At 35.8% G+C, this 23,291-nt stretch overlaps 1 protein-coding gene across 1 annotated transcript; it reads left to right on the forward strand.

Annotated features, from left to right (window-relative positions):
• Positions 1-858: 858 nt before the first annotated feature.
• LOC143608579 (E3 ubiquitin-protein ligase RING1-like) lies at positions 859-8,015 on the forward strand. Its single transcript, XM_077083591.1, has 3 exons — positions 859-930; positions 1,849-1,986; positions 7,197-8,015. Exons 1-3 carry the CDS (start codon positions 859-861, stop codon positions 8,013-8,015), a joined length of 1,029 nt encoding a protein of 342 aa, XP_076939706.1.
• The last annotated feature ends 15,276 nt before the right edge of the window (positions 8,016-23,291 follow it).

Raw genomic sequence — 23,291 nt, forward strand, 5'->3', positions numbered from 1 at the left:
TGGGATGAAATTTTCTCATTTCCTTAACATGAGATATCTTTATTTTTTTTATCTCATTTTTCCCATGTGAGATGAAACTTTCTTTCTTGTGAATATTTCTAATCCTTTAACTTTCAAAGTTGATATTTTTAGTCCAAAATAATTATGGGATTTTCTAGGATGTTACATCGGTGGTGGTGAACTTGCTGATGATGATTGTGGTGAAGTATCTATGGTGATCGGTTGCTTTTTATGACGATGACGAACTTCCCTTGGACTTCAACATAGTAGGTCCAAAGCAATCCAACGACGGTCCGTGCGAACAAAGATGTGGCATGTACCTACAAAATGCACAAAACCAAGTAAGTAGATTCTAATAAAAAGATTCTAAAAATAAAAATAAACTAACAATTAAAAACAAACTAGAATTAATTAGACTCCTACGACTCAAACAAAACGAAAAACGAAACAAGTAGCACATATGTAGCAAATAGGTCTAATTAAAGCTAATAACGCAATTGCCAAGAATCCCGGGCAGTGGCACCAAAAACTTGATGTGCTAAAAGTAGCCAAATAATTATTAACTAAATTATGCTAATCTAGACAATAAGTAATACTCTAGACTCTCTAAAACTTGACTAAAGTCTTAACCGACAAGTGATTTGAAAGCTGAGGTTGGGTGTAAATTAATAATCATCAAAAAACAGTTTCAAAAAATTTTGGAATTGAGAACCAAAATAACTGAAATTATTGGATAAATTTAGAAATTCATCTTTTCTATTCAATGAAATTATTGAAGTTAATAGCAATCACCAAAAGGGTGGTAAAACTGGTTATAGGTTTGTTGAAATCCCTCCTCCTTTTCAAAATGATTACACCATGCGACCAGACACGGTAGATCTAAAAGAAGTGGACATTAACTATCCACTGAAAGTAGATCATCCTGTGACTGTTAGTAAGGTTAAAATAATCAACGAGGAGAAAGTTAAATCAGTTAATCTAAAGACGACTGTTAAGAAAGAAACAAATTGTTTAACTACAAAACCTCATATTGAAAGAAATCTGGGAAACAAATTATTTAACTCCAAAACCTCATATTCAAAGCAATCTGGTTTTTTCTCAACCTGATGATATTCTTATTGAAGATGTGGTTGCACCAGTGGTGGTTCACAAAAATGAAAATATACCTGTTGAAAATCATATTCTTTGTGAACCACAAACTTCTGAGAAATCAAAAACTGGTAAACCAAAATTGGTTGTTACACCAAATACATGTGAGAAGAAGGTTGTTTCTGAAAAGATTTTAAAATCATTTTCAAAACCGAGTGTTAAGGGTAAAAACTGGAAAGTTTACAAGTTAAAAGGTGTTGACAAGATGTTTGCTGATGAGCTCTTTCCAATAGCTCTTATTAAAACTAAGTGTTGAAAAAGTTTATAATTGTAATCTCTTAGATTTTCTTAATTGTGGTGCATCATTGATGCCTATTGGGGATAGGAAAAAGTTAAAATCAAAACCCCAAAAGGAATCCAAACCAGTGCTATTTCAAGAAAACAAATTTGTCAAATCTACTGGTTCTGATGTCTTGGAAAATTTTGCATAGTGTTCAAATCTTGAATTTTTCTAAAAGAAAAAAGTAAGAAAATTCAACCCTCCGCGTCTAAGATTTTAACAAAGTCATTTTCGACGCGGGTTAAATTGAGAAAATGTTTTTACTGCAGTGTTAAAGGACATTTGATTGTTGATTGTCCTTAAAGGAGAAAATTCAAATTGCCTGATACTTTCAACAATATTTCTTTAACTTTTCGGCAATTTGAGACACTTGAACAAAAAGCTAAAAACAAAAATTTTATCTTAATTCATTGTTAAAGTCTCCTGAAACGTCTCACAGTTCCTACGATGTGAAATTTCTGAGACAACAAGTTGATAAACCGTTACCAGCTCAGAAAACAAAGATTCCATCAGCTGTTGCTGATCATGTTGAGGACACTGGTCGGCCTAAGACTATGGTTTGGGTTCCAGTTTCTCTTTAATTATTTAGTTTTTGTGCAAGGATATCCAAGAAGATCTATCAACGTCATATGGATTGTTGCTAAATCAAATTTGTTGATAGTGGATTTTCTCGGCATATTGGTTTTGATTAGATTGATTTGATTGTTATTTGAAAAGATTTAAAATTCATAAAATTTTCAATCAGCAAACTTGTTCACCATTCATATTTTTAAAATGCAAGATTTCTTTTTGGTGAACAAGGTCTTCAAAAGATTTATCTATGTTGGAAGATCATTTTTCATTTTCTTTTAGTTATTTCTATGCAAATTTTTGTTACTGTTTATATTTTAGGGGGAGATCATTAGAAAAACCCAAAAATATTGTGTTTCTGTATGAAAAATATAAAAATAAAAAAATATGTTGTTAATTTTGAAATTATAAAATTTGAGAAATGTGATCCGACATTTATGGGAAATGATAATACATTGACTTAGCGGACCTAACACATGAATAAACTAGACTAAAAAAGTGCCGTAAGATCAATTGCATGCTGTGTATGATAGGCTTAACAGATCGTTTAAGTGCTGAAAGATATAAACATAAATGTTTGCCAAATCTAGTGGTAATACATCTTGATGCATAGTTAATATCTGTATTAAATACCAAAAAGTTTTAAGATTGTTGTGTGTGCATGCGTTCATTTTGCAAAGAAATTCAATTTATTTTTCTTTTTATTTTGCAAAGAGATTCAATTTTATTTTTCTTTATTTTTGTTCAAATCTTGGATTCTCTATTACATGATAGCCATATCTGACCTGAGAGTTAAGATTTGGATATTCTGTTTTATTTTCTTAGTGTTTCGTATAAGGCCTTGAACTTTCTACGCGCGATAATACGGTATTATCCGACTTGATTGTTAAGACCTTATACAACTTCAATTTATTTTATCTTTTTATTTTGTTAAAATGAAACCTTATCTGCATGTAGTAATACTGATCTTAAGGGAAAGCTTTATCTTTCTGCTTTATTTTCTATTTTTTATTTTGCATGAGTCACAGCTAATCATTTCAAGAAAGGAAAAGTATATACATGTGAAATTCACTGTATAAAAGATATAAAAATTGTGTCTGATAAGTAGGACCCACATAAGATTTGTGCTTAATTGAACCTTAATACGTATCGTAAAGTTGCTAAAGCATCTGTATAAAGTTTAAAGTGGACAATTATATCTGCAATCATCGTTGGTTTATGTGCATAATAATGTCGAAACTGAAGTGTAGCTTAGAGTGTTACTAGTCAATATGATCCCATGTTACGATCTTTCTCACAAAAATATGTACTGCTTACATTTACTGTTTTAATATTTCTTTTCGTTATTTTGAGAAAAATACAAAAAGATTTTAGGTGTATATTGATTTAAATTTTGAAAAATCAAAAATATTTTGGGTGTGCTTTAGCATAAAGTTTGTAAAAACCAAAAAGATTTTTTCTTTCCAATTTATTTTTGATCTTCCGACAAGCGATACACATTTTCAAATTGTTTTGCCGAGTTATAAAAATATTTTCACCATTACACATTCTTGTTCATACATTTTTTACTCAAATGCTAAATCAAGATAAACTTTACGGTTTATTGATGGAATGTGTTGATTGACTGCAGTTTTGAGTGAGTGATGATTATTCAATCCTTGAATCTTCTCAAGATTGTGAATTTAAGGTATGGCAGAGTATTCGAGTTAAGGGAGAGCGTAGATCCTTATCGTATGTACAAGCTTGATGCTGATAAAGATTGGATACATACAGCTAATGCCTAGGGGGAGTTTGTTAGTGCATTTTCTTCATGGCATTATATGTATGACACACGTGAAGACTAACTGAAGGCGACAAAGACTAAAAGTTAACAAACTCCAGCAATTGCCAAGGGGGAGTCTGTTAGTACATGAAATGTGACAAATGCTGGGAGTTGAGCCGACAAGTCGCTTTGTCTTTGTATGAGTTGCAAAAGATAAAGGAGTGTGCATGGGAGACGAATAAGCTAATCAAGATTAACGATTGAGAAGAGAATGAGAATGAGACAAATGAACTAATCAAGATTAACAATTGAGAAGTGATTATTTACATCTTATGTACATGCTCGGTTGTTTTCGTTCATCGATTAGTACCAAAACACACCGAAAATAAGTCCGAGCGTTTTCGGTTTCGTAGATCAAAATCGAGTTCATCGATCCTCATCGAGAAAAACAACGACTCATTTAATTATATTTGTTTAAGGGGGTTTTTTAATTAAATTAAAACTATTTTTAAAACTAATTTAAGAAAAACAAGTAAATTAAACGAAACACAAATTTATTGATTTAAATCAGATAATAATGAAAAACTACCTATGTTAGAATCCTCTAAGTTTTAACTGTTAATTAACCGAGAAAAATATTTAGTTATGGAACTGGAATCGTAAAATAGACGCTTAAAAGAAAACCCGAACATGACCCCAGACCCTTCTCAAGAAGACGCCTATGGGTTTCTAATAAGTTTTAACGCACACCAGGATTAAAAATCAAGTTTTCTTACGGTCACCCAATTAATTATGAACTAGTTCCTTTATAATGAAATCCTACCTTATAGTACGGAAATCAAAGACAATTTAATATATTTAACTGACTAAATAGACAATATTAAATAATCAAACCTAGACGGACTCCTTACGAAGAACTAAATCTAGCAAGATTAATTTAACAAAGACCCATCAATAACCTATCACCTTACAGCCATTTAGGTTAGCAGCACACTTAGGTTTATTTGATAATATTATTCCTATGATCTTATTGCAAATCAATCATAAAATAATCAAGAACACAAAGTAATTGACCTAGTAGTGACCTATCGTATGACAAACAATAATCAAGGCAACTATGGAATAAAATTCATCAAAAAAATCCTAAGTATCCATATGCATCAATTTAATATGATTAAATCTGTTACTAATTCATAAAACCATAACAATAAATTAATCATAAATCAATCACAACGTCAAAATAGGTTCATCTTATGCCTAAGTAGTTCATAAAGTCTAGCCAAGCATCATGAAATTAAACACAATAAACTTAGAAGAATTCATGGTGAAAATAACAGAAGACGAAAGAAAATAATAGGTAGAACCCGTGTTCTTCGTCTTCAAACAATGAGCACTTCATCGAATGATTCTTCACCTTCAAAGCCGCCAAAAATACCCAAAATTCGGATGGCTCTTCAGGGTATCTTTAAGGTTAAGTTTAGGGGTGTTTATCTACATTCAAGGCCCAAAAATACCCTAAATTCGTAGAACATTCTGGAATATTCAGCCAATGCGCCGTGTGACCAGGCTTGCCTCCCTGGCCGCTCAGCGCGGCGTGCTAGGGGGTGGGCTGGTTGCCTGGTCCGGTCCGGTTCAATCCTGGTGCGGTCCGGTTCGTTTCCTGATCCTCCACTTCTCCGGTTTGGCTTGTTTTCGCTTCTTTTTCGCCCTCTTTTCGACACGATTGATTCCCGAAACCTAAAATACACAAATATGTTAGTAGTATACAAATCTTACAAAAAACCGAGCAAAACTAATAAAATGTACACGAGATTGATATATATTTAGCGTTATATCAGTCAACACAAAACCACCATAATATTTACTTTCGGTTAAAATAAATACAACGATTTAGTAGTGAAAATCAAACAAGTGTATTTGTGGATCGATACTTGATTTTTACCTATATTTTACTACATATACGATAGGTATACTAACATATTTGTATATGATTTGGTTAAGATAATAATCACTTTTATAAATTTAAAACTAGATATTGTTTGAATAAACTTTTAAAAAAACTTAACAATTTTTTATATCCTACTCACACAACATGACGGCACCAAAATCATGTTAGTGTTAATTATATTTCAATTGCTAGTGTTTTCTGGCTATTATAATGGGTTAGTTTTCATTATATCGTTAGTCAATTATAGTGAATCGGTGGGTTATTCACTTCTTCCAAACCCCACCATGATACTCATTATACTTAAAATAAACCATACTATTCCCAACCTGTTTTCCATCTCCATATCTATAGTTATACTAAAAACTATTATATTTCTCTATCATATTTAATTAAATAATATTTTTTTATAGTTTTATCATCATAGTTTTCTCTCTCCATACTATAATTTACAAAAAAAAATCACTACATTTTTCCCAAATTTATAAAAAATCATTACCTTTTCGATCTCCACCCTATAATTTACGTTCACAACCACTTAAAACCCTATCCTAAATATGCAAAAGGTATTAAGTTTGTGTCTGTGGTTTATATAACAAAGAAAAAAGTTGTGTTGCATGTCTATTAAAATTAAAAAAATAATAATTAATAGTGTTTTCTCCGAGTCAACTTGTGGCAGTTTTTCAACCGTTCCCAGTTATTTGACGCTTCAGATACGACTTGAAAACCACCTGTGGCTGTAAACTCTAACAACCGAGTAAAATTGTCCTAATGCAGATGCCGAGTCTCGAATTGACGACCTCTCATAAATGAACAGACCCGTAGGGATGAGCAATAACTGAATTGTTAACCGAATCGAACCGAAAAATAACAAAACCAAACCGAAACATTCATAATTTCATTTATTTCTAATTTTTATACCTCAATTTCAAGTATTTTATGTTTTATACCAATATTTCATTAAGTTATACCTCCATTTAGTTATCTTCATTTCATGTATAATATGTCCATTTTATGGATTTATACATTCATTTCGTGTACTTAGAAATCAGTTTAATGTATTTTTAAATAAAAAATTTAGTCCAAATTTTATAAATCGGAATTAACTTAATCGAATCAAAACTAAAAGATCAACCGAATAAATCGAACCGATTAATCAAAAACCGATTGATTAACTTAATAAATGCTAATAACTAAATTAAACCGAACCGTGCACATCTATATAAACCGGGGAACTACTAAATCAGAAGACAGTTGGTCTCAAAAAAATCTCGTTTTATTTTATTGCATCAGGAAAAAAGAAAAAAAAAAGTAACGGATAATTTAAGTTTCCTTAGCGCGTAAACTCCCCAAACACAGACCACAAAATTCCAGTGGAAACACATCTGAAACGAAACTTCCTTAAAGTCACTGCCCAATAAAGCAGAACACCCATTCTCCATTACTTTTCGAACTTGATCTGAAACCCTAACGATGCCAATTCTGCATAGAAAGACACTGCGAATCACAATTCGAGACCGCTGTATGATCATCATCCACCGCCAACGCTGGAAAACCATTCCTTTTCACTACTCAAAGTCTTAACAATATGCGCCTTTGCTGCAACTTTCGTTTTCGTTTGTTACATCATCATCATCAAAATATGGGGTGCTTTACAATCCAGGCGGCGGCGTAGGAGAATTATTAACAGCCGCCTGAACCCGAATGCGTATGAAACTCCTCATCAAGATTTGATCCACGAGGACCTTGAGCCGGTCGTGTTTCACCCCATTTGGCTGATCAACACAGTCGGGCTTGACCAGTCGGTGATCGACTCCATCGAGGTATTTAAATATAGAAAGGAAGACGGGTTGATCGATTCGGATTGCCCTGTTTGTCTGGGCGTGTTTCAACAGGGTGATATCCTTCGGCTTTTGCCTAAATGTAGTCATGCTTTTCACGTTGAATGTATCGATATGTGGCTGCGGTCGCACATAAACTGCCCTTTATGTCGAGCACCGGTGGTTAATAATACTAGTACCGGTCAAGATGAACGAAATTCGGTTGAGTCAGGTCCACAGGAAGAAATCCCATTCAACATTCGAGAAATGGACGCAAATGGTGGAGTTAGAGTGCAGAGTGATTTGACCAACAATTGTAGCAAAAAACTAGAACCAATGAGGAGATCGGTTTCTATGGAGTCGGTTTGCTTTGCTGAACCGAATGCGGTGTGGGAGAGCGGCGAGCATAGAGGATCGGGGTCGAGTGCTAGCGTATTAGGACGAGAAATGAGCTTGCTCGGGCCAAGAATTGATCTAGAGGAAATTTGAATTATACATCTTTAGGATTGTCACTTACATGTTAGCTACTTAATGAATACAAATTAAAAGTGTACATAAAACTGAAGTCAGGAAGTTATACTTACATTGGAAACATGTCATATTGTTTCCTATGATATTTGGTCTCTTAACCATGAGTTGGTATTTATAAATGAGTAGTAGAAAAAAAAGGTAGAAAAAATAATTATTAATATTAAGAAAAAGTTCTTTATGTAAGCACTTAAGCTAAGTGTTTTCTCATGGGGAATAATGCAAACATTTTCTCACGATGCACAAGCATGACTACATGAGTATAGATAAACTTTGCGAACTCTTCTTTGTTTTTCGTTAGCAAAAGCAATCCTAGCTGGAAAAGTAGTTTCATGTCTCTATCAAATAACTTGCCTATTTTACACCAATCAGAATTTTGTATATTATTTTAAAACGACATAAATGACTATTTGTAACAGACAAAGTGTTATAAATCAACAGCGGATCGGGAAGATAATAGTAATAACTGCAGAAGGGTGATAGTTAGGCGAGGTACAGATTCACCACCCAACTATCCGTTGGGCTGCGAATTGAACCCGGATACAATTTCACCACCGGGAGTCAAATCGTAATCCTTCTATCACCACTCGAAAGGCTAAGAACGAGTTAGCTAGGAGAGGTAAAGAGAACTCACAGTTTACGAGACCAAGATAAAAATTTGCGAAAAATTCACTGCCTTTCTTCATTAAGGTTAGAATACATATAATAAAGAGTACAAAACGAAAACTATCCACGTTCCTATTCACTATCCACTAACATAAAATAAAACTAACTTCCCCTAATTAAGGTTAATAGAAAAAATAAATTAATCTATTATTATAATAAAACAAGCAGGTGCCATTCTCAGAACACGGCTTCCCCTTTATTTTCCCTTCATATTATGTTGACAGGTGGCGTGCCTCTCCTTCTAGTATTTTGACGGTTAGATTTAGAGAAGAGAACTTGTGTGGTTACCAAATGTTTTTTCGTGGTTATACTTTCCGTGGTTCATAACTCCAGAATCATTATTTTATCATCTGCATCCTCACTCTTATTCCTATGCGATTTTTTTATTTAAGGTTTGTTCCCCGCATCAATTCATCACACAATCAACTCGTGATTTAAATAGGAGACTCAATTTCATGAACTTGATGTGATAAGAGCTTGTAAGAATGAATTTATTTTGAAATCGGTGCTGAGAGATGCAGTTTGTTGGCGAGATCTATATATGCTTTGCACGTGTTCATCTGGCGATCATGAGATGGTTAGAGGTGAAATTGAAGCCGCTGTTGGTGATGAAGGTTCTATTAATGGAGTTCTAAGCATGTGGTTCTAGGATATAATTGCACCGTCAGGTATTCTATCAATTTCTTACCCTTTTACAAGAACAAGTCCTAGAGTTTAAATTTCTTGCGTCATAGCTAAAATTACTTGATAATTACATGAAAATTGAGGTTCTTCATTGTGTTTTGTCCAATCCTTCAGTGTAATCTTTCTGCAATTGAAGTGGATTAGATAAAGTGATTTGGAAACGATGCTTCTATCACAACTATATTTCCTTCTGTAATATTGTCGTCTTTTTGTTATTGGACCTTACTCGTTGTAATTACGCACAGTACACAATGAGTCCTTCTCCCAGTTTCAAAAGAGAATTTGGAAACGTGTGTGTTCTAACATATCACTACTATTGATGTAGGCATACTCACCGGTCTGGCAACATTTATTTTGGTGTTGAAATTAGGAATGTTTGATTTATAATTTTTAATATAGGCATGTACAGTCTTTGTTACTCATACCAATTTCAGTTTTTAAAGCACCACTTGAATGATATGGTGGAACTAAGCTGCCTAGGAGCATGGAGTAAAGTACTATTTGAGATTGTGATATATTTATTAATGACTTCGTATAGACTTTCTGGGAGGATACTAACACTAGCTCCAATATCTAATAGTGCATGTGTTATTTTTAAATCACCCATTTGAATGGATATAATAGGTGCTTTGAGATCTTGTAACTCAGGTGGAAGAGCATCCGAAAAAATTGCACTCTCGTTATTGGTTAAATCAATATGTTTGGGAGTCTTATGATTCCTCTTTTGTGTGCACAAGTCTTTCTAGTACTTAGCATAGGCGGGAATTTGTTTTATGGGACCTAATAGGGGAATATGAGTTTTAACCTGTTTAAATGTTTCTCACATCTCCTCTTGTTTGTGGGGGGGGGGCGTTTGGTTGCCATCTTCGCTTAGATTGCGCCAACAAAGCATTGGGATAGGGGACAGTTTTAACCTTCCCCTTGTCCTTAGAATCAGCGGTGACATTTCTCATAGCCGGTTCTGGTTCATCATCACTGATGATGTTTACATCAATATCTTCCACCACCCCCTCAACCAATGGTAGTGGAAGCCCAACCTTATTATCATATTTCTTCCTACTTCTTATAATACTTACATGGTTCACATGTTTCTTCGAGCTCGAACTGTAATGATTCAGGTTTACTGTAGTGTTACTCGGTAGCTGACTTGCATTTTTCTGCAACTTTTCCATATCTGAGGCGAGCTGACCAATCTACTTTGCCATAGATTCTGAAGATTTGTCTCGTAACTCGAACAGTTTCTAAGTGTCTTTCTGATTATCTGTCACGAGCTTCAGCAAAGCGTCTAATTTCGAGTGCACAAACTCACCTGAATTACCCGAGAACCATTTTTGTTGGTCTCGATTTTGGCCTTTTACCCCGGTAACCATCTCTATTATAACCCCGACCACTATTCTGATTATATGAACCTACTGATAACTGCCTTATTGGTAACTAGCAGATCAAAACTTTGTTGCACTTTTTTATATGAACAGTTAAGACGATCAAGGATATTGTTTATCCACCTACATGTAAGCATCAAAGTCTACCAAAACAGCCATTAGATACGATTAAGGTATAATTATTTCAACTAACTAGTAAGTATTCCCCACTACATGACATACCCCCTTTATCAAGCAACACCTCAAGCCCATTACCACCCGTGATTTTGCAAGTTTTCATCTGTCGGTTTACATACGTCGTGTCTCTAGTTGATCCTGTTCTTAATGGTTTGGGACGCAAGTAAGAGGACCACGTATGACTAACAGCGGGATAATCACTAGATCATATAGATTTTGCTTCACTGTAATTGATGTAAGTGACTGTTACGGCAGTAAACTTCGGGTTTTATGCTTAAAAGCTTTTAAATTTTTAAATATATGAAGATACCCAGATGAAAAACCGTAAAACTACCCGTGGTCTCCGAACCCGAGGCATCCCATCAATACAAGATTTAAGGTTATAAAACCATAAGCCTATGAAGTGTTAACCACTAAAGCTTGAAGTGCACAATTTAGTTTATATCACAGGCTACTTGGCATACTCTAATGTTAAACCTACCTAAGCATCGTATAATAACGTATTCAAAATTCTATAAAATTTATAATTTTTCTACAATCAAACTAAAAATGAGTCTTGAGTATGGCCCGACCTTTCATCTCATTTTTTCCACGGACTAACATGCTTCCCACTAAAATCATATTTATTCATTTATAACCAACAATCAAACTGCCCTATCATTTTCAAGGCTGAGCCTGCCGACACATTCCAATTAAGTGAGTTTTCTTTAATATTTATCACATATTTGTGACATTTGAGACAAAATCAGGTACACCTTAGTGTTTACGTATTGAATAAATGATTAACTGGTTATTGCGTAACGAACAACCGAATAACCAAACAGATCTGGTTATGACCCGGATATCCCGAGGGCCATCTATAAGTGATATAAATATATTATAATCTAACATATTGATGTTATAACCTTAGTACAATAGCAAACCAGTTAAACGAAAATATACTCGTTTAACTACCCGCTATGACTTTAAACACGAAAGTTAGTTCTGAAACAAGCATTGTATCATCCGTTAAGCCGAAATAGACTTACAAAACATTTATTTGGAATGCTTTAAGCGATTCGTGAAAATATTTTGGATTTTTACAACCAAATAGTACGTTTTTCTAAATTTACAAAAATTTGGCCGAAAAACACTAGTTTTGGCGCTGTTTGTCGCACCCGATATATTTTTCTCGCCAAAAACCGAACCCGAAATAAATTTGGACTCCGAATTTCATGTTCGGGCAAACAAAACAAGGAAAGTGGGCCAAAATGGGGCCCATGGGGGCCAATACATAGCGGCCGCCACTATTGAAACCACCCCCCCCCCCCTATATATTTTAACATTTAGAAACTTCTAAACCATTCTAAAAGACCACCTTAATATAACGTTGAACCTGCTTTTGCTGTTCTTACAAAAACCCAGCTAAAACCCTAAAGTAATTAGCAAGTTTGATCAATTTTTAGCTTGTTTAAACATGTTTAATTACATAGAAATATAGTTTGATTATCAAAAACTACTTCTAACCATGAAAAAACCCTAAAATTGTCCAAAAGCATGTTTTGATCTTACACATGGTTAGGAATCTAAATTGATAAGTTTTTTGGCCATAAACACGGATTAGAAGGTTTAAATCACGTTTTTAGGGTTCAAAAGTTCGGTTTAAAACCCTAACCGAAACCCTATGTTTCAAGGCTGGAATTTTTATGATACATGCTTGTTTTTGTGATATAGGACGTATAGTTACATTACTTAGAAGGACAAGAACCTGGACAATTGAGTAAAAGAGTTGAAACGAACGAAAACCACGAAGGTAATGCCAAAACACTCGTTTAGGGGCTGTTTAGGATTAGATTGTGATGTGCTTGTTGTTAGATTGTGAAAATTTGTAGGGACATCAGGGACCATATTAATGAGTCCCTATATAAATTTGGTAATGTTTTGACAATCCGAGAATATTTGGCGAATTTATTACCATTTAGGGACGCTTATTTAGGAAAAATACTTAAACTGCTTGAAAAATTATTAAATTTTGTGGAGAACTTAGGTATGGCATAATATGATTACATATAAAATTTTGGGTCATTTGGAGATCCCATCGAATCCACAAGACTCTTTTAACTATGTTAGCTAGCAAATTAGACTCGACTAACTTACACGACTATTTATTTATATTATTTTAGGGGTTTGTATTAAAAATACTAAAAATTAACTATTATTAAAAACTAATTAAGTGTCACACCCCAATATAAGGCGGATATGCCGGGGTGCGAACCGTGGTTCACACAAGGTACTATCATACAATATAAAATATGGCAATATCTAATTAGTTTATTTATTTCAAATTTCAAATATGTTCACAAATAAAAATAATAATCCAAAACAAATAAATAATCTATAATAAAATAATATTTCAATTATTTATTGATTTTAATTTCTAAGGTCTTTCTATGTGTTCCTTCACCTTAGCTTCAAATCAACTGGTAGCCTGCATATGCGTAGAAAATAAACAGAGATTTGTCAACAACACATGTTGAGTGAGATGATCACCAGTTTTGACACTAATGATAATATATAATAAATAAATAATAAATTTGCTAACAAAATAATAGGATCAATAATCAATAAAACCGTGAGCAAATAAGTTGTCAGTTGACGGCCTAGCGAATCGGGCATTGGCTACTATGACTAGCATACAAAAGTGGGTGTCTGTTGACCATTGCCTAGCGAATCGGGCTTTGGCTACTAGGACGGCGTATGGTCATAAGTTAATGTGATTATAATGGAGCTCTCCGAATGCGATAAAGTAACCATTTAAACACGTAGCAAATAGCATTTAATTGAAATACACAGTAATTATGTTTGCGAGTTTGTGTGTGTCTATATATATATATATATGATATAAAATACGAATTGGATATGCATATATCCCCATTACAAACATTCATTTTTGTCTTTTCATAACATAACATAAAATAATCATGACACTTCTTCATAGATGCCTGTCTCTTTAGCTCGTGCCATGTGTCCCTCCTCAAGCCAGCTGCCTCAACCTATCTGCCTGCGTGCATACTAAAAGTCAGCTATGCTGAGTGAGTTCTAGTTAATCAATTAAACATACAATACATTCCTATCCTTACTCATACGCGTCCGAAGATACGTATTCATACCTTACTTTGCTATTACTTCTTTCACACATACTTTATATACATGCATACGTACTTACATACTTTCTTTCATAAAACCCTATGGTATACCATAAGCTATTCTATCTTAAACATCTCAGATATTATAAGGGTCTGGTCCCTAACATCTCAGATATTATAAGGGTCTGGTCCCTATCATCTCAGATATTATGAGGGTCTGGTCCCTATCATAAGCGCATACTTTACTTGTCTTATGTATATAATATTTACATATACATTCATTCACATAACCATCATATAGTAATAACATTCAATGCGCGATCAAACATGTATCATATACCAATCACTTAAGATAAGCATTTTAACTGCCACATAGGAGTATGCACACAGCCCCAAAAACATAACCAGGAAATGGGGCTAGAACTTACCTGGAGTCGATTTCTCTCGCCGTTAACGGTAATGCCCCTTCCTTAGTTGTGCACGGCTAACTATACAATATATTACGCGTGTCAATTATCCATTACTACTACTTCCTACATCTAAGTTAGTGAAACTCTCAACTAACGGGGGTCCGGGGGCAGCGCCCCTGGTAGCGGGGTCTAGGGGCGGCAACCCCTAGCAGGGTCCACGGGGCAAAGCCCCTGGCTGGGGTTGAGCTGCCATGTCAGCTCGGAAAAATTTTATTTTCGTTAATAGGTCCTTTAACAAAAATGCATCAGAAAATGAATCGGGTTACATTTTAATAAAAACTTAATTCGCATGGGAGGAATTTCGCATAGAATTTCGCTTCGCATAACCTGTTTCGCTTCTCAAGGCTGAGCGAAGCGAAATGCCTGTTTCGCTTCTCATGGCTGAGCGAAGCGAAACGCCTGTTTCGCTTCTTAAGGCTGAGCTAAGCGAAATTCCTGTTTCGCTTCTCAAGGCTGAGCGAAGCGAAATGCCTGTTTCGCTTCTCAAGCCTGTTTCGCTTCTCATGGCTGAGCGAAGCGAAATGACTGTTTCGCTTCTCATGGCTGAGCGAAGCGAAATGCCTTCCTTTCTTCGTTTTTACTATTTTAAAGCCATTTAACTTCGTGGCTCTTCCTCAGGACCTGATTTTTTTTACTTTTTCTCAACTTTCGACACATTCTGACCCCTATGCACCTGATCCTGAACCCATCTCTCAAAGTCCAAACGCCACCTTTTTATCTTAAAGTGCACCCGAGAGGTTATAACTTACCAAGTTTATATTTTTCTTACATTTCACAACCCAATCTGTTTGCATGCCGATTCTAACCATAAAACTTAACCATTTAAACCGAAACCTACCTTTTGCTTCGGGTTCGAGTTCAGATCCGGACAATACGTAGATCTGGACGTGATTCTTGTTATTTGATGATGTCTACACACGAGATTCTTCCTCTTTTTACACGGATTTGGATCCGGAATGTAGAGAGAAAGTGTGTGTGTTCTTGAGTGTGTGTGTGGTGAAAGGTAACAAAATGGTGAAAGGGTGGAGAGGTTAGGCTTATATAGGGGGCCATGGGCCCCACAACCCACTCACAATTTCAAATCCAAATATTATCCAAACACTAAACACACTACTAACTTAACGACACACAGTTAATAACCAAACTTTCCGTCATTTATTATTTAACAAAAAGTTGGATGTTACAAAAGCTAACTAAGCTAAACTAAAATAAACAAAGAAATCAAATTACACAAAAATACTAAGCGCATTAACTCCCCGATATCTCAGCCTATGAAGCATGGACCAACCAAGAAAAAGTGTTTCTAAGCAACAAAAAGGCCCGGGCAACGGCTCTTCAACGCGAGTTCACCAACACCATACTCAAAGATTGTGCATCTGTGGATGCATATTGCCAAAAGTAAAAAGACCTCGCCAGTCAACTAGCCGATCTCGACCATCCGGTAGATGAATCTACCCTCGTTATACAATTGGCACCATCATTAACCAAGGCTTCCTGACATGGGATGAGGATATAGGAGCAATAAATCTTGAAATTCAAAGACAAGCGGCTAGGGTCGAATCTACTTGAGACACGGTTCTTCACAACTCTTGACCTCAGTCGGGGTCTCACCTTAACAATAATCGAAACAGCGAACACTCTTCCGCACCAACATATCCCGGTACTAATTATCATGGATACAATTATGATCCAAATTACAACCAAAACAGTGGTTGATGTGGCCGCTGTCGTGGTAGAGGAGGACGAAATTAAAATCTAAGAGACAGTTCCACTATGAGCAATTCTCATGGCTTACATGCTCCAGGGCAACAATATGGATCACAAGCCAAATACGGCCACCACCCTACACCCTCTGCCCACTACGGTCCAAATTGGGCTCCCCTGCCTTCACCTTACCCCTCTGTCCCACCTATTACAGCCCACTCACCAACATCGCACCCTACAGCCTAATACCCTTATCAAACCCAACACTTACACAGCCCTCACCACCTCATCGAGCCCATTTCTCAGCCCCTACCACTAATCCTACTACCAGTTATGCCCCACTGGGCTTTGCCCCACATACCTTTAACGCGTTGAGCTCTGGTGACAATGGAACTGCCCTCCAAAATATGAACACCAACTACAATGATCCAAGATGGTATATGGTACAGGAGTCTCCTCTCATATTACCTCGGATATCGGTAAAATAACTTCCCCTTTTTCTTTATATTCAAGTACTATTTTCGTCGGTAATGGCCAAGCTTTTCCTATAAATCGGTCCGGCAAGAGCTTTTATAAGCTCCCAAATACAACTTACCATTTAAACCATATATTACACTCACCCCAAGTTATCAAAGACTTACTTTCTATTCGTAAATTTACCATTGATAATCTTGTAACCGTTGAATTTGATACCTTTGGTTTTACTTTGAAGGACCTCAAGGATGGACGCCACCTTTCCCGTCACAATAGCACCGGGGATGTTTATCCATCCACACCACCTGTTTTCACCATGATGTCTTCTTCACCAAATATTTCATGGCACAATCGTCTTGGACACCTCGGAGCGAGCGTGCTTGATTATCTATGTTGTTATTTTATTATTAATTGAAATAAAAACTATTGCATCATTTTTTTTGTCCTTCATGTCAAATTTCTAATAGCAAGCATTTATCTTTCCATGATTCTTATTCTACTACATTTAAACCATTTGATTTTATCCATTGTGACTTATGGACTTCATATATTTTAAGTAATTTAGGATACAAATACTATATGGTCTTAATCGATAACTATACTCAATATGTATGGATTTACCCTTTAAAATACAAGTCTGAGGCTTTTCCAACATTTGTTAAATTTCACAAATTTATCATGCCCAATTTAATTGTCTAATTAAAACCTTTCAGTGTGACCTCAAAGGGGAATTTGACAATAAACATTTTAATGTCTTTGCCCATAATAATGGACTTGTATTTTGTTTCTCGTGTCCTCAAACCTCACAACAGAACTGGAAAGCCGAACGAACGATTTGTCGCCTAAACGACATCATTCGTGCCCTCCTTATTCATGCTTGGCTTCCTTCCATGTTTTGGTGGAACCTCTCGGCTTCATATTTACATAATATTCTACCTATAAAACTACTCCACTTTCAAACACCCGCTTTCGCACTTTACCACCGTCAACCGACATATGAGCATCTTCGTGTGTTCAGGTGTGAATGCTACCCTAACCTATCCGCCACGCAACAAAATAAACTTTCACCACTATCTAACAATTATTCGTTCCTTGAGGATCCCTTTCCATACACACACACACACACACACACACATATATATATATATATATATATATATATATATATATATATATATATATCCAAATATCAGCATATACCTAACCAACTCCACCACAAAACCAATCCGCCACTCAATATCCACCACAAAATCAACAAACCCCATTTACACATCCCACGGCACATTTCCATGACCCACCCAGCCCCCCCCCCCTCAATACAACCTTCTGATTAAACCACTACTAATACCAAATCCCCACCCGTCTCCACAACACAATTTGCAGCCCAACATCTAACCTCGAGCAATAGCCCCTCGTATATAGACCCGGTCGAAAATGATCATCCCACGTAAACCGATCCTAGGATGGTATAATTTAACCCAGTCATCGGTACAATCTTGCTGCCACCTCCTCCGTCTCACCCATTCCCACCTCATATATAAAAGCCTTGTCAGATCCTAATTGGCTACATGCCATGAACGATGAATTTAGCGCTTTGAAGGGTAATGATACATGGGAGTTAGTTACTTGGCCAATGAATCAACCGGTTATATGCTCGATGTGGTTATTTAGACATGAATTAAAAGCTGACGGTACGTTAGAAAGATATAAAGCTCATCCCGTTTGTAATGGTAAATCACAGACTGTCGGAATTTGTGTGGAAACTTTTAGCCCTATAGCTAAACCGGCAACAATACGAACGGTACTCGTGTTGGCCATATCACGAGCTTGGTCGATACATCAGTCAGATGTCAAAAATTCATTCCTTCATGTTAATCTTCAAGAAACAGTTTTTATGCAACAATCGCCTGGATTTGTTGACCCAATACGTTCAACTCATGTTTGCCACTTAAAGAAAGCTCTTTATGGGTTAAGCAGGCACCTCGGGCAAGTATAACTGGTTTTCTACTTTTCTTCTATCCATGGGTTTTCGAAATAGCTTATGTGACATGTCACTATTTATATATCAACAAGGGGAACATCTTGCTTACTTGCTACTTTATGTCGACGGCATCGTACTTACATCTTCAAATCAAAAACTTCTCAATCTTATTATTGCACGGTTATCTTTAGAATTCGCGATGTCAGACCTTGGCCACTTTTTGGACATCACCGTAATAAGAGATAATCATGATATACTTTTATCTCAAACTCAATTATGCTTGAGATATTCTCCATCGGGCATCCATGACTGCATGTAAACCTTGTAACATATCGGTCGACACTAACTCAAAGCTCAGTGCAACTAAGGGGGAACTTTTACCCGATGGCACCTTATATCAAAGTCTTGTCGGGGCTCTTCAGTATCCCACATTCACTCGACCGGATATCTCCTATGTTGTTTAGCAAATTTGCTTGTTTATGCATGCGCCACGGGACTCACACTTCACGTTTATGAAACGCGTGTTACGATACTGCCACACCCAAACCTAAGGCTGAAATGCCGGAGCGTGAGCATGATTGTCCACAGCTTGAAGACTCTATCATAAATAAGATGTGACAATATCTATTAAGTTAATTATTTCCAAATATAGTGCACAAATATTCAAAATACAAATAAATAATTCAAAACATGTAAACCAAACAAGTCTTAAATGATAATTGTCTTCATTAAAATCCTAAGATCTTTCTAAGTGTCCATACTTCAACTTCAATTCAATGGCATGCGTAAAAAATAGAGTTTGTCAACAACACATGTTGAGTGAGATTATCACCAGTTTTTGCAATGTTATGATAATAATATAATACATAAAGAAATAAGCAAAACGTAATAAATGCGGTGAGTAAATCAAACCATGAGCAAATAAGTTGTCAATTTACCATTGCCAAGCGAATCGGGTGTGAGCCAATAATATGAGCACCCTATACAAGGGAATACGTTGGACCTCTCCAAAATACGAATGCGCACATAAACAAGTAACCATGTAACAAGTATATTTGATCAATCACACACAATTATACGTTTGCTATTTTTGAGATATAGATATATTATGAAATACGAATAAGAACGCATATGTCCCCAAAACTTGTGAAAAATTTAGTAAAATAGGGGAATGACAAAACTCACCTTAGATTAAAGGGAAGTGATTAATAAATATGATAAACGAACTAAGATCTAAGTGAGTTGTCCCTTAACGCATGGAACGAGATAAACAACCAGAACCTAAAACTTTGAGATATGATAATATAAGTAAAAACGAACTTAATTCCGTTGGAATCAATCCAAACGGATGTTTAGAACTCCGGTTATGTTAAATTAAACGTTTAAGCGAGTCGGTACTGACCAGAATCCGAACAGTGAGTCGGAAGTTGGGTTTTGGTCAGTAGCCTTAAAATTTCGTTGAGAGAATAAAAGTATTCTGGACCAAACGTTGAATCCGGCCAGAAGCATGAGAAAATGTAAAGTCAAACTTGTTGATTGTTTTACCCTTTATCGAGTTTTAAGCGAATTGACCAGTCAACACCCTTCAACCACCAAAATTGATTGAAGTTTATTGACTAGTGAATATATAGGAACGATTTTACAGTTTACAACTTACCCGGGAAGTGAAAGGATAGATCAAGAAGATGAGTCAAAGGTCGGTGCTTAAGCAAAGTCAAACTTCGAGTCTTGTATCTTCAACAAATAATCAAAAACGAGCAAGATGATGAAGGCCAGAGATATATGACAGTTGGAGATGATGAATTAGGGTTTAGGTAAAGTATGGCAGAGGAAAATATGTATTGTTTATATAGGAAACACAAAAGCGAACCAAATAAGGCTTGTTCGCTCTTTTAAGGAAACTGAAAATGTTTTTAATGATCAAATCGATATATCAAGCATTAAAATTCGTTCTTGAGCAAGGGGTAATGAACATGGACATGTATCTAAGCTATATGGGTTTTCTTGGGCTTAATTTACTCGATTTTGTCCTAAAATAACTGATTTCGGGCCAAAAACAAACTAGGAAACGAATTAAACTAAAATGAATATGTGCAGACATGTGGTAGCGCGCCGCGGCGGCCACTTACCCTTGTGGTCGCACAGCGCTCCGGGAGGGGGAGTAGATTTTCATTTTTTGGCAAAAGTGGCCCCTAAACTATCTAAAAGGTTTAATTCTTGATTAATTGAAAGTTAAAGCAAAATATGAACAACATTAAGGACTTAAAGGGTATAAAACTTAAAATTGTTTGATTTGATAACTATTAAAGATCCAAAAATGTTTCCGGATCGGGTTTTATATAACCGAATACGGGTCGAAAAATCCAAAATGTTACAGATACATCCATGGTACTATTGATCTTGGGCTTTGGATTTCAGCGTCTCCCGGACAGTCCATTGCTGCCTATTCTGATGCGGACAGAGGAGGTTGTTCCGATACTAGACGCTCCACCTCGGGCTACTATATTTTTCTTGGCGACAATCTCATCTCCTGGTCGTCCAAAAGGCAACCTACTATTTCTCGTTCCAGCGTTGAAGCCGAGTATAGGGGGTAGCTAATGGCGTCACCTAAGCAACATGGATTCGCAAGTTACTTCTTAAGCTACATGTTCCCATTCGTAAAGCAACGATCGTTTATTATGATAATGTGTGTGCCACTTATTTTTCTTTCGGGCAATCGCATTCAGCGCCAATGTACAAAACATGTTGAGATGGATATTCACTTTGCTCCTGAGAAAATGAATATCGATCATATACAGGTGCTGCATGTTCCGTCTTCATTACAATATGTTGATATCTTTACTAAAGGCCTTCCACGTCATCTATTCGACATATTTCGGAACAGCTTAAACATCTCTACATATTCGTGCTTAAACCGAGAGGGAATATTAAAGGGAATTATCTTAAATATGTATAAACAAAACCTTTAAAAGCTCTCTGGTTGCTCCCTACATTTTCTCAAGCCACCAGATCGTTTTATTTGTAAATAGAAACTTTTTATGCATTTGGCCCGAATTCACGAGTATGGGTCTCACCAAACCCTGATAGACCCTGATAGGCTTAAACGGGTTATACCATCTCATTAAATTAAAAATTAATCTCACCAAATATTTGATATGAAAATCATATAAAATAGGGATATACTAAAACTTAATATCAATTTTAAAAAAAGATATTATTTATAATTAAAAAACAATTTTAAAGTAAAAAAAACGGATCATGGGTTTCATCAAACCCAGATAGCTTTTAAACCGGGTTATAAGATATCATTTATTTGTGAAGCCATTTTATTATCAAACTCTAAGTATATTATTAACTTTTTTATAATAAATAAAATTAATATCCAAAAAAAATATATAAATATTAAAAATGAATAATGTAAAACAACCCGTAATAAGATAGGAAAAAAAGCTAACATCTCTATGTTTAGATGAGATTATTTATGTTTATCAATGATCCACTTTGCTTGCGGTGCGCACATATAATGTATATATGTGTGAACCCTTGGGTGGGCAAAAGTAAAATTGCACTAATTTTGACGTTATTTTACTAATCACGTGAAAATAACGTTAAAAGTGGCGGAAGGTTAATCAGGCATCATGTGGTGGCGTTGATAGCCGAAAGACAAGGGCACATGCACCAATCAGCCGGTGTCCCGATGATTGAGTGCTATGTGTCTTATGTCCAAGGCTTGATTCAAAACTACTATCGAGCCGGGGGTCTCACCGGAAGTAGCCTCTCTATCCCTATGGGATAGAGGTAAGGCTGTCTACATCTTACCCTCCTCAGACCCTACCATAGCATTGCTATTGGTGGGATATACTGAGTACGATGATGATGATGATGATGATGATGAATGATCCACTTTGCTTATTTTGTGGAGTCTAGTTATGGTTAATTCTCTACATATAGGGCCATTGTATTCTTAGAAAAGGCATCAAATGATATTACGATTATTGCAAATTATCAGATTGATCCTCATGTTGTCATCACTCCTTGTACATACTTAACTCACCATTTGGAAGAGATGAATATAGGTGCTGGAAGTCCGTTAGGATTGATCCTCATGTTGAGGTTAGAAGTCGACGCAAAAGCTTTTGGGGTGCTAGCAATGACGCTCCTAAAAGAGAGCTATCACTATCAGGACGTTATTGAAGTTTGTAAATGGAAAAGGGACTCTCAACTCTCAAGTGTTTATCAATGTAGAAGCTTAGAACATGTTTTAAAATGTTCTATGCTTGGTTGTGTCATGCAACTATCTATTAATTGAAATTGATGATTGGTAAACCAGGATGTTTTATTTGAAGCGTTGGATCATATACAATAATACATATATACACTCTAAGTTGTGTAACGATTCAGTAAATGTATTTATAAGTAAATAAAATATATCATGTTTTCTCCTCATATACAAGGGTGGACGGGGCGCAATCCGCTAGAACCCTACCAACACCCAACCGACAGTGTACAACTCATCTATACGAATTGAACCCATCAAAACCCGCAACCCATGGTGGTGAATGGCCTGACATTCA

Source organism: Bidens hawaiensis, unplaced genomic scaffold (genome assembly GCF_021521415.1).
Source record: "Bidens hawaiensis isolate Kalapana, Puna unplaced genomic scaffold, B.hawaiensis_p1.1 tig00002153_1, whole genome shotgun sequence".
NCBI lineage: Eukaryota > Viridiplantae > Streptophyta > Magnoliopsida > Asterales > Asteraceae > Bidens > Bidens hawaiensis.